At 43.2% G+C, this 13,547-nt stretch overlaps 1 protein-coding gene across 13 annotated transcripts in view; it reads right to left on the bottom strand.

The window, feature by feature from the left end:
- The window catches only part of TSNARE1 (t-SNARE domain containing 1), a 511,254-nt gene that overhangs the window by 224,726 nt on the left and 272,981 nt on the right, over positions 1-13,547 (bottom strand). For 12 of the 13 annotated variants that reach the window (XM_061995192.1, XM_061995197.1, XM_061995184.1 and 9 more), the window contains one exon: positions 10,447-10,614. In XM_061995192.1, coding sequence (XP_061851176.1) covers positions 10,447-10,614 — 168 coding nt within the window. The remainder of the gene's footprint in view (positions 1-10,446; positions 10,615-13,547) is intronic. The other variant, XM_061995196.1, reaches the window with a different exon arrangement.

Below are 13,547 nucleotides of genomic sequence, written 5' to 3' on the forward strand. Positions count from 1 at the left end.
AGTTCATGCTCCTCTGTGTAGGAGATGCAGGAGCATGGGGGAGAAAGTTGCACAAGAGGCACAGAGTCCAGTAAAACTAAGAGTTGGCAAAAGGGTAAGAAATGGAAAGAACACACATAACACTTTAGAAAAGAAGGAGAATGTGGCAGTGTTTCAGTGTCCTTTGAAAGTACACAGTGACTCACAATCAACAAACACCAGCTCAGAAAACTCCAACTTCTGGTCTTGCATTCAGGATTTTCCTAGAGCCTAATCCAACACTATTTCTATTCACTCCTAATCCTTATTTCCCTCCTTTGAATATAAAGACTCTAAGCAATAGTTTATGCATAAATGCCTACTCTTAAGATATCTGCATCTGGTCTTATGAATGCCACCATGAAGCATCCACCATTTCATCTTCACAGCCACACTTTCAGATGTTTCTCTTCCAGGGAGGTGCAGACATAGGCATGGGCATTGTCCCCCACACCAGTCTTTGCTGACTTTTACCATCCATATGAAGGAGGAAAGAATGCCGAGATCCTAATATCCTGTTCTCCCAAATTCATGACAAATGTGGTGTGAAAGGGGAAGAAAATCATGTATCCCTATCTGCAGTGGCAATAAATGGAAGGGGAGGGAGAATGAGAATGACTTGGGACCTCATACAGGCAGAGAAATAGAGATGACTTGGCTTTAGACTGAAGCAAGATTAACACATGAACTTTTGGTAGCCCTCAGTGGTGCAGTCAGTGAAGATGAAGAGATAGTGGCATCACAGGATTACAGGATAATTCAGGTTTGAAGGGGCCACAGGAGAGCCTTAGTCCAGCCTCTCACTCACAGCAGGATCAGCTATGAGGTCAGACCAGGTTGCTCAGGGGTCTAGCTAAAAATTGTCATTGAAAATAAAATGCATGACAGTATTTACATTAAGAGATGCATTTCTCCACAACACTTAGGTGAGTCTTAACAGTCTTGCTGCCTCAAGGGTGCTGTCTGGTAGCCTCACTCAATACAAAGGGGAACAGGAGACTTCAGGGTAGGAAATGACAACTAGAGAAGACACACTGGGAAGATACATGGTGAACAGGATGGTGGGGAAATACAGCTCTGCAAAATCCTCTGTATAAAGGAGGAATTAAAAGTGTCAAAGAATACCTGAAGAAGATGATACTGCATAGTGCAGGAGGCATAAACTAATACTGTCTTTGGCATCAGCCTCTAAAATTTGACATCCATAACTAATACTGTTAATATTGTGATTTGCAGTCTAATTTCTGTGAGGATATGGGATAATATTACTGTCAAGGATAATTTATAAAGAACTAGGCCCTTTTTGGTAAATAGGAGGAAATGTGAATCAGTCTTGCTGTGAAATGTGGATTTCAATCACCTCAGTGATCTCTTCCCTCGTTATCTCTTTAGAGTCTTTCCAATATACTTGGTTCACTTTTCTCTCTCCTGAGCTGTTCAGTGGGGGCTGACTCCCTCTCCAATCAACAGGGTCTGGATGGGATGCTCCAGGGCTTTGCCACATCACCTTCTATCTATTCATGGCATAAGAATAACCTGTTGTTATTCTCTACATCTGCATTGGGGAAAATCTTCATTTCTCTACCAAACAGGAATAAAAAAAGAAGGCACAGCACTCAATCCAGGAAAGCAACAAGTCAAGTCTCCAGTAACAGCTCTTGGCTTGTTGATGGGCTATTGATCTACATTGTTATTAATCAGCACCTGAGACCTAGAGAGTGAACTGCTCTAACCTAAGTAATAGGTGAGAGTGGTAATTCCCCTTTGGGGAGCAAAACATACACACAAAAATAGCTGTATCCATGAGGCATATGCTGCTTGCACTGTCTGTGCTACCAGAAATAGGAGCAAGGTATTACCTTTACTGAGACAGCCAACATCTGCCAATCAAAAATAGGCAAAATTGCAGTAAGTGGAGGAGGAAAGCAACACATCCTTGTAACAAAGGCAATGCTAAGACTTAAGCAAGAGGATTTGCAGAAAGTAAACACTATTTCATCACAGGCACTAGAGATCTCTCTCCAGCTCTCCTTCTTATCAATGCACATTGACAGTCCTTAGCTCAAGCTCTGCAGATATATATATGCAGATGTGCCTGCCTAAAATTTGGATTATTAGCAAATAATGTGTGTGTCAGCACAATTTTCTCCTTCTGCAGCGGAAATACTTCACTTTTAGTAGGTGCTAAAGTCCATCTCTATTCAGCAAACCTCTTAAGACACACTGAAGTGATTTGCTGAATCAAGGCTTTCGTTAGTAGCTTCTTCATGCAAAATCACTGAAAGGAAGAGTGAATGAGGAAAAGGGTTTAGGGCAAGACTCTCTGACACTAACAGTCTTTGGATGAGGCACTGAGAATCTAAGTTAGAAACAGAAAATTACCTCTAGCATACCGCAGAAACCTCTTCAATTTAGTTAAAAGCACTTCAGCTCACACAGTAGCATCATTAGATTACACCTAAGACATAAGAAATGTCTAGGGCTAAAAAGAAATGTTATGTATTCCTGAATCCTCTGTGTCTTGCAAAGTGGGATCCTAGTTGTACACATATCCCTGATGAAATACTGCTTGCAAATAACCATTTCGGTGAGGAGAGGAAGAAATACAGCTATAACCAGCCAATACATAAGTTAAGACAATAACAGAGACAATAAGTAAGTTTGGACTTTTGCAAGTAGTCCTGGAAAATGTGATATGTGAGCAGAAAGGAGATGATGAGAGAACCTTCACAATGTATTTCCTGGTGCTATCTCATCTCCTGCCTCTGGATGTATTTGGTTTATGGGCCAGATGGATGTACACCAACATAATAGTTGCATTTCATAAATAGTGGAAATGGAGAGAGAAGGAAATTCTGTGGGTGCATGTGACTTTGATGTTTGCCAGTTTAATATGTAACTGCCATTTATACTGTTCTCCGGGTTGTTACTGAGCTGTCATACTCTGTGAGTTGCATCAGGGAAAGGATCATGACTTCACATCCATTTGGCATGGTCCATTTGAACACCATAGGGTATAAGGCTATCAGATCTGCCTAGCTATGCTCACATCACAGTGTGCTTCACTTGGATCTCCTTTGGGTGCCATGTGATGCTGCTTTAGCTCTGAAATGTGCAAAGTGGTAGATATCACCACAGACTTGTGTTACAGCTTGTTGGAGCAATTTTCTTCTAGCACGACAGTGTAAATCCTCTGGCATAATGATGCTCTAGACTCTAGGACAAGATTAAAAAACCAGTACATGTCCCTTTCAAGCAGCAGTGAGAACTGTTCTGGATGGCAAAAGCCAAACTTAATATGTAGTTACACTGGCTTTTTGGAGAACATCTAGAAGATTATCTCTCAGTTGTACTGGAAAGAACTAAGTCTATACATGCACTGATAAATACTTCACAGCAGCAGGTGCAGATGTACAGAGAAAGACAGCTAGTGCTGGGCACCTAATATCCAAAGTCCCTGTGAAGTCTTGCTGCACAATAGCTTCACACTGGACCTATGGACTGGATGTCTAGTATTGGTCAGAGACCATCAGTAGTGGTTGAGGACCCTGGAGGTGTTTTGTCTGGAGAAAAGGAGGTAGAAGGGAGATATGATCACTCTACCTAAAGGAAGTTGTGGCAAGGTGTGGGTTGGTCTCTTCTTCCAAGTAACAAGGGAAAGAACAAGAGGAAATTGGGGCATCCCTTTTTTCTATTGTATCTAGTAACAAGACAAGGGTTAATGGGAGGAAGTTGGAACACAAAAAGTTCTGTTGAAACATAAGGAAAAACTATTTTACTGTGAAGGTGAGAGAGCCCTGTATATGCTGTAACAATTTAGAACTGTAGTGAGTCAGTTCTAAGTGCCCTTGGTACTGGTTAATTTACCAGTGTAGAAATTATCTAGAACTTTGCCATCTGCACTTTTAAGCTCTGAACTGGATCCATGGACCCCTTTACACATTTCTTCTGTTCAGCTTTGGTACAACACCAAGATCTGATATATGGTCTGCTGCTGTATGAGTAAGCAACTAAAAAATGGGAAATAATGGAGAATAGAGCACCTGAGTGACTGAAAGGCAAGAGAGGCTGACTTGTGAAGAGGAGGATAACTGTTGGCACTTGAGGAGTCTAAAAGCAGAAGTGGAAGAAGAATTATTTGCAAGGTCCAGTAGAGTTTCACTGGATGTAAAGAGCTAAGAATGAGAAAGGGATCTTAGAGGGAAGCATTTCATCGACACCGAAGCCTGCTGGACCATGAAATAGTCTCCTGAAATAAATGGTGGCAGTCCTGCAGCTCGGGTCACTTTAAATTAGACTGGCTACAATACTTGAGTGGATTCTTTAGGGAACAACTCAATACAGAGTCCCAGGGATGGCCATGTCAACCTTGGAGGCAGCTGTGCTCATGGTAATTAGATTTTGCCATGAAAAAGAGCACTGTTTGACACTCCTTTGGCACCAGATCTTTCACTGAGGGTGTTTGTCGTGATATCGTGTTATTTATACGTTACTCTGAGTTGAAAAGTCTCTGTGAAGTGGCAGGTAGAGCCCTCATAAGTCAAAACTCTGGACTATTGAAGCTGATGAGAGATACAAAATAGCTTGCATTAAACCTTCTTAACTGCCAGCATCAGTGTGAGATTTTACAGACAATACTCCTCAGCAAGGAATGATACGTAGTAATGAGTGAAGAAGGAACGCATTTGAACTAGCAGACACACTCTGACAGACTCTGTGGGGCTTGTTTTGTTTTATTTTCATTGTATTCCATTTTCTGTCTGCTCACATTTGCTTGACTGACAGGCGTGGAGGCTGGCATCTATCACTTCTCATCAAAACAGATGGGGAATGAACATCAACATTCTTCAACACCGACCAGAGGGAACAACCTCTCCTAAAAATAAAAGCATTTCCCTCTCACCTGTTGCCACACCAAATCCAGCTCTCCTTCTCTTTTGCCAAGAGAAACGTCAACTAAAATGAAGCTCTGATGATGTGTTTTGCTTTCTTCAGGGTATCCTGCACTGATCATTAGTAACTGGATGGAGGTGTTCTCGCCACACACTCACTTGACAACAGTTAGCAAAGCATCAGCAGTCAGCACTGGCTCTCATGCTCTGATGACCATGTATTACTGGAGGAAAATCTTCACCTTCTTGCTTCAGCCTGTGTTCTACATAAATACAGAAAGTAAGAAAACCTGTAGAAATATCCTGGGAGCAAGGAGGATCCTTCATGCTATTTATTATGTCTTCTGACTGAAATGGGGAAGTACCACGTTAAACAACCTCTCCCAGTTTCCACTGAGATGTAGGATAAAGCTTTCAGCCTCATTTTACAGGTAAGTGACTTAAGGTCAGTATGGTCAGTACCCAGGGTACATAAGAGGTTGATGGCAGAGCTGATGCTTGAACTAATTTGTCCAAATGCTTTCCTTGGCACCCTTCCACTGTGGGACTCTCCATGGCTGCACAGGCACCTGCAGCTGATGGTCTCCAGCTTCCAGTGCTTGTCCTTTCAGTAGCAATTAATCATTACACTGTGTTTCATCAAGACTTACCTTGTATTCATTTGATCTGAATGACTTAACTTCCTGACTGCTACGTCATTTGGTAATTGCAATTACCTGTATAAACTGAATGGCATCTGCTAGTTGTCAGGGCTGAGAGGTGATGTGGTTATTCAGGTTTAGTAGCTGACAATAGGGCAGCTGCCTACATCCACCTCATTGCTGCTGCTCCTCCTGTGAGAGCAGAGAGAAAAAGGGGTGTTGGGAAATCAAGACAGATGGTGTGAACCTTGCTATCTCAGAGACAACCATTCCCAATACCAGTAGCACGACCTGCTCTCCAGATCTGCACTTTCCCTTGTATACTTCATGGCAGTAGAATGCCCACTGCTTTGTAAGCAGCCCAGGAAGCACACAAGTGGGATGAAAGATTAGTATAAGAAAAGAGGGTTGTAGAGGAGAGGAGATGAGATGATCTGGTGGTAACTCCAAGGAAACAGTGGTAGGGTCTGGGAGGAGTTAGTTTCATACCTAGTCTAGAGACTACCTAGGGGTTAGTCTCAACCTAGTCTCAAGTAGGTTGACCTCCTGCAGGGGGTTTGGACTAGATGATCTCTAAAGGTCCCTTCCAACCCTACCATTCTATGATCTTCCTTTCTCATCACATCTGGAGAAGCTGTCTGCATGGGAAGGATCAATGCAGGCTTTCTGAATCAATATACCATTTAGCATCCTCTTTTTTACATCTCTGTCTAGTCACTAGATGAAGTTCTGAAGTTCTCCACTCAATAGTTATCCATTTCTTCTCAAAGTTTTATCTCCTTCCATCTTGCACGTGACCACAGGTGCCAATGAAAGGCACAGGGGGTGCTAAATTACACCTAATTGCTATGACAGAGCTTGTGCCAGCACTGAGCACTGACAATGCACATTACAGTTCAGCTCATGTATTTCTGATGGCACATTTTACAGTGCTATATATAAAGTTGTTATGGCATCTATTATTCACTGCCAATACAGTTCAAGTTAAAATAGGTTTTATATAACAGTTCAAAGTAATATTTTAAGAAATAACACTTGTGTCAAGGCTGCTGTGTCCTACCAGATTTTGACATTTCCAAGCAATAAAGATCTTTATCCAAAATGTAAGGTTTTGGCAAGACATCTCCCTTGAAGACTTCTCTATTTTTAATCTGCAAGCAAGAGCAAAAGAAGAACATTTAAACAAAGTGAACAGCCAGCTGAACTTTTGACATGGCTTTTATCTTTCTAGGTGGAAACTGTGAATGCTGAAAAGTGCCTCAAGGGATGCTCATGATAGAGAACAATGTCCCATTAACCTGAACCTCTAAAGAGGTTTTGGAGATGTGGAAAACACACAAGTGGGAAAGAGTCATTGGAACATTAAGAAGATGTCTATTATGGGCACAATTTTATATGTGTTTTTCAGGACACAAGACGGGAAGGAGAATTTATTTCCTCATTTCTTTAGCAATGAAAAGAGGTTTTATATCTGCTCTTGCAAAGAGGGCAAATTCAATGTCTCCTTAAAAAAAAAAGGCCCATTCCTGCTACCAGCACCATGAGTTCCTCCAAAGATGTGTCCAATCAATGTGGTCCAGGAAATATGATGCTCTAGCAATACTCTGTGACCTCTTCTGTGCTGCTAAAGATATTCCTCGTGCTGGACATGCAGACATGTGAAAATCCTAGCAAGAGCAATCTACTTGCATCAGACACATTTTGCACAGCTGTATTCTTCATTCTTATCCTCAAAGAGCAAAGGAGAACAAATACTGGACATCAGTGTGCCAATGCATTTAGTTCCTTTGTTGGGTTTGACAGTTAGGAATAATGTTTTTAACCTTCTTGGTCACTTCTTGGAGAAACATTTGGAAGGGTAACTGAGTTCACTACTCACAACTAATGAAATCAGGGAACTTTTGATGTGCAAAACAAATCCTTTCACAAGAAATAGGTTCATGTGACCAACAAACAGTAAAACAAAACCCAGTGGAGATGATTTAAAAGCATCATCTGCTTATTCAAACAAAGCTGGGGAGAGGTACAATGCAGTCCAAACATCCATTTCATTTTCATTATATTTCTTTGAAAACAGATGAATAAAAATGGAAGAAAACATTTTTGGTCCTAAATACTTTCCTCCTGAAGACAAATGTTTAAGCTACATTGGAAAAAATACATGTGGAATACTGACCTTGAAGGATAAACGTGGATCTCAGAGAGCAGAGCAAAATGGATGAGGACGATGAGGAAAAAATAGGTAACAAGAAAGCACACACATTCTTTGGAAGCAGAAAGCTGAGCAACATCAACTGCTCACAGTGAATAAATTATTCACTGTAAAAGTCGATTAAGTTATTCAGAGGTAAATTCGTGTTAGGTAGAAACTTAGGATGTATCAAATCACTAGGTACACAACCTGCACAATACAGGAGTGCTGCATTTGTTTAGAAGTGATGTCGAGCTGGGACTGCATTCACTTAACTTGCCTGAAATACCCCACCACACAATCATAGAATCATTTCGCTTGGAAAAGTCATTTAAGATAAATCAGTCTAACTCCTCACCTCACACTGCCAAGCCCGTCACTAACACATGTCCCTCAGCACCTCAGCTCCACAGCTTCAGTGCTGGGGACTCCCTCATCTCCCTGGGCAGCCTGGCACAGGGGCTGACAACCCTCTCAGGGGAAAAGTTCTGCCTCATCTCCAATCTCAACCTCCCCTCCACAACTTGAGGCCATTTCCTCTTGTCTTCTCTCAATAGAGAGAAGAGACTAACTCCTACTTCACTACAACCTCCTGTCAGGGAGTTGCAGAGACTGCTCCTGTGTGCCCTCAGGCTCCTCTTCTCCAGGCTCAACACCCCCATTCCCTCAGCTGTTCTTCATCACACTTGTGCTCCAGCCCCTTCCCCAGCTCAGTGCCTGGCTCTGGCCCCGCTGCAGCCCCTCAGTGTCCCTGTGGCAGGGAGTGAGGGGCCCAGCCCTGAGCACAGCCCTGGAGCTGCGGCCCCTCAGTGTCCCTGTGGCAGGGAGTGAGGGGCCCAGCACTGAGCACAGCCCTGGAGCTGCAGCCCCTCAGTGTCCCTGTGGCAGGGAGTGAGGGGCCCAGCACTGAGCACAGCCCTGGAGCTGCGGCCCCTCAGTGTCCCTGTGGCAGGGAGTGAGGGGCCCAGCACTGAGCACAGCCCTGGAGCTGCAGCCCCTCAGTGTCCCTGTGGCAGGGAGTGAGGGGCCCAGCCCTGAGCACAGCCCTGGAGCTGCAGCCCCTCAGTGTCCCTGTGGCAGGGAGTGAGGGGCCCAGCACTGAGCACAGCCCTGGAGCTGCGGCCCCTTAGTGTCCCTGTGGCAGGGAGTGAGGGGCCCAGCATTGACACAGCCCTGGAGCTGCAGCCCCTCAGTGTCCCTGTGGCAGGGAGTGAGGGGCCCAGCACTGAGCACAGCCCTGGAGCTGCAGCCCCTCAGTGTCCCTGTGGCAGGGAGTGAGGGGCCAGCACTGAGCACAGCCCTGGAGCTGCAGCCTCCCCAGGGCCCAGCACAGGGGGACAATCCCTGCCCTGGGGCTGCTGCCACCCCACTGCTGAGCCCAGCCAGGATGCCACTGGCCTTCTTACCCACCTGGACATGCTGCTGGTTCACGTTCAGCTGCTGTCGATTAACACCCTCAGGTCCTTTCTCTCTGGACATCTTTCCAGACACTCTGCCCCAAGCTTGGAGCATTATGTGGGGTTATTGTGGTCCAAGTGCATGGTTCAGAGTAGAAAGATGTGGACACACCAGATTGGGGCTCAGAGACAGCATTTCACCAGTAAAATAACAATCTCTGTATAGAGACACAGCTGCACCTCTTGATTACCCCAAGTTAATGTGCTTGAGGCTGGCTTGGGGTTTCCTACAGCTTATCCTGGAGGATGCAAAGAGATTCTCCTCTAAAACTATCAAGATTTCTTACTTACAGCTATCCCTGTTTGCAAAGAGAGGTCAAAGCCTCAAAGCACCAGTCTCCAGCAGGAAAGTCTGTCCTCTTTCCGCACTGTTAACTCAATCACAATTCCTGCTACACCACAACCAGAATCTATTCTGATAAAATTAGCTCCATTCAATTAAAGGACAAAGTATAGCCCTTAATTAAATGTTCTGATTATTCTGAAGCCCTCTTTTCTTTTTTTTGGTTCATCTTGAGTTTAGACCTGTAAAAGCATCCAAATTAGAAACATCTAAAAGGTTCTGGTTTTACTCATTTATTGCTTAAATTTCAGTAACAAGAGTTTCCCAAAAGCATAAAAAGAAGTATAAAAAGATAAATGTGGGATGTTAAACTTACTCAGACCTCTCTTTGTTCCTTTTATTTTTTTCATGTTTTATTTATAACACTTCTTAAAAAAAAAGGAATAAAAATAGTGTGTCTCCTTTTAACTGCATTAAGAGCATCCAAATACTTTGATGAAGCAAAAATATTGAATTATTTGAAAAAGGTAACAAGTTGTTTCCTTTTGTCTACCTATTATTCTCTCTAATGGTAAAGCTGAACATTTTCCATCTCTGACAAATTCCAATGTTAGTTTTGCATGCACCAAGAAAGTTGATTTGCTGCAGAACCAAGCTCAATTAAATGACCTCATTATAGACTCTGTTATGAAAGGCTCACTGGAAAAAAAAAACCCTCACAACATGAGCCCATGAACAGTAATTAATTCTTGTCACTTTCATTACAGGTCATATGGATTTCTAATTCTTCCTTCAGCCCCTGATTTCCATTTTTAGAAACACTTGACAGTCTCACCCATTTGTAGTGATTCTGTCCTGGCAGCAACGTGAATCAGCATTTCTTTCTTCATCATGTTGAGAAACATATGGCACAAGGAACCAACCCTTCCAGCACACCAGCCCATGAGGGGAGAAGGCTACTTACCTCAATCTGCTGAATGGCCTCTTCCCGCTGACGGATGGCCTCCAGATCCTCTTCTGTAATTTCTGAGAGCAAGGCTTGATCCTGGCTCTGGTTCTGCCATGTGCCATCTCCTCCATTAAAGATCTTCTCACCATCAGGTAAGTCAGAGAAAGGAGCCTTAGGACTCTGCTGAGATAGGAGAATGGAAAGAAAGCAAAGGAAAAGTAAATGTTGTCCAGTTATACACAGATTTCTTATAGGGAAAAAGCATTATCATAGAATCATAGAATGGTGGGGATTGGAAGGCACCTTTAGAGATCATCCACTCCAACCCTCCTGCAGAAGCAGCTCCCACCTACATCAGATCACACAGGAACGTGTCCAGGTGGGTATTGAAGACCTCCAAGGAAGGAGCCTCCTGGGCAGCCTGTGCCAGGGCTCCCTCACTTCATAGTGAAAGAGTTTTTTCTTATGTTGAAGTGGAACCTTTTGTGTTTCAGCTTCACCCTATTACCCCTTGTCCTGTTGGTAGATACAACAGAAAAAAGGGATGTCCCAACCTTCTGACATCCACCATTAACTATTAATGAGATCCCCTCTCAGTCTCCTCCAGACTAAACAGCCCCAGACCCGCAGTCTTTCTTCACAAAGGAGATGTTCCAGTCCCCTGATCATCTTAGTGGCCCTGCACTGGCCTCTCTCCAGTAGTTCCCTGTCTCTCTTGAGCTGAGGAGCCCAGAACTGGACATAGAACTGGACACACATTAATATAATAGATTTCATAAACAGTGGCAAAAATAAAATGAAAAGAGTAAGTTACATGAGAAGAAACATATCAAATCTTGAAGGAAGTGTTGAAACCAGTTCTCCCCAGCTACCCGAGTCCCAGCAGCCAGCCTCAACTTTCCAACAGTTGTGACAGAACCAAACATTTACTTGCATTTGAAAAATGACACATATATCTTGATGATTTTCCTGCAAATTCGCCTGGGATTCAATACTTTCTCAGGCAGACATAAAGCCTATAGATTCGTCTTGAAGGGTTTATGATCCAGCTTGCAATACTCAACACAACAAAGGATCCTATCTTATCTTTTTAAGAGACAAATGTGTACCTGTGCTTGTATCAAGATCCAGTTTTTAAGATCCTGTTCATGATTCAGTTTCATTTACACTGCAGGTAGGGGCAGAGGTTTAACAAGGTCTTCTCCTCCTAGCCTTTATCTTTGTGCCTACAGAGATGTTAGGTTCACTCTAGTTTGGACTTGGGGAATGAACTGAAAGAAGATTGGTTTGGAGAATCAGGAGGCTGAGCTCAAGTTCTAAACTCAGATGCACTGCTAAAGACTCCAGTCCTACAACTGCACTTCAGACAATGCACACAGCCCTTTAAACCAGTCTTGGTCTTAAGTTTGACTCCTAATCAAAAGTTACAGTAAAAAGACAATCCAAGTGCTTCTGATACTCTGAAGTTGAAAGAAGAAATGACAGTCCTTACAGAACATTCTTGACCTGAATGTCCCCAAGGTGTCTCTGAAACCTACAGGAGAAAATAAGCACAAGAATTCAGGGGGATGTTCAGTTCTCTAAATCTGGACGTATCTGGAGCATAAACACTGGAGCTGTGCAGTAAGTTGCACCACAGAAATAAAGGTCTTTGCTGTCTTGCTGTGGCAAGATATTAAATGCCCTGAATTGCCATGGAGTGAATAGGAAGCAAGACCACCAGGCAGCTTGCTGGAAGGGCAAAGAAGGACTAGAGAATGGGATGGATTGTGAGGACCTGAGGGGAGGTTGGTAGAAATGATGTCAAATCACAATGGCAAGAATGAGAAGCCTGAACAAGGATGCACGAGGGAGGCAGAGGAATGAAGAAAAGTCACTTATGATGTGTTTTATTTCTTGCTTGTTTGCTTAGAGATCTGGCTTGGAGAAACCATGAAGGGGGCGTAAAGAAAATAGTTAATTGTTAACTCCAGCAGTCTCATTGAGGCACTCTGGCTGGAGAGATTTGGAACAACATCAGGGATCTGGAAACACTTCTAACCTTTGTTATTTCTTTAAACAGTGCACAATTTCTGCATTTAAAATCTAAAGGATTTTTGCAGTTGCCTAAATATCAACTTTGCCTTACAAAATCAATTCATTCTTACTATCACCACCACCTTATACCATGTGAGGAAGGAAATGGGGTGATAGAAGAAGTAGGGATATAGAGGAAAATCAGGAGCAAACTGCCAGGTACCTTTCAAAAACAAGCTGGAACACAAGAGGTTCCAAAGAAACACAAGGAAGAAACTCTTCCCTGTTGAGGTGAGGGAGCACTGGCAGGGGCTGCCCAGATGGGCTGTGAAGGCTCCTTCTCTGGAGACATTCCAAACCCAGCTGGACAAGTTCCTATGTGACCTACTCTAGGTGGTCCTGCTCTGGCAGAGGAGTCTCTCTGGATGAGCTTTCAAGGTCTCTTCCAACCCTTGAGATTCTGTGATTCTGTGATTAATGTCTTTGTTTCACCTTCTGCTTCTCTGGGATGTGTTATCAACAGAGGAAGGGTGTGTTACAGGAAGAAAATCATCATTTAAAATTAGGTTAAAAAATCATTTGCACTCTAAAAGACACATTTTAACAGGATTAAGATACTCTGGGGTTATTTTATCCACTAATTATTACGTGCCTTGGACACTAACTTATCTGGTAGAGTGTTTCAGTGCCAAAAGCATGTATTAATGGACTCAAGAAAAAAAACCCATGGGGTATTCTAATGCTTGTTTTATAGTGACAGAGGTGACTTCTCATCTCCACTAGTGAGCTAACCAGGATATGCAGAGGCAGTTATACTGCACAATGCTAAGGAGGCTGGACGACCCAAGTGTCTGCCCTCTGCAGATGCAGGAAAATCTAAGGAAACTCTTATACTACAGTCACAGCAAGGACACTGTGCCATGGACCTAAATGCACAGGAATGGACATTGTCATGGTTCAAGCTCAGCTGGCAACTAGAAACCACACAGCTGCTTGCTCCCTCCCCCCAAACCCCACTGAGATGGGGAGGAGAATATAATGGTAATATTAATAGTGAAAAGGAAGATAATAAAAGGGGGAGAAATAAAACCCAAGAAAAA

This window comes from Colius striatus, chromosome 4, assembly GCF_028858725.1.
Source record: "Colius striatus isolate bColStr4 chromosome 4, bColStr4.1.hap1, whole genome shotgun sequence".
Lineage (NCBI taxonomy): Eukaryota > Metazoa > Chordata > Aves > Coliiformes > Coliidae > Colius > Colius striatus.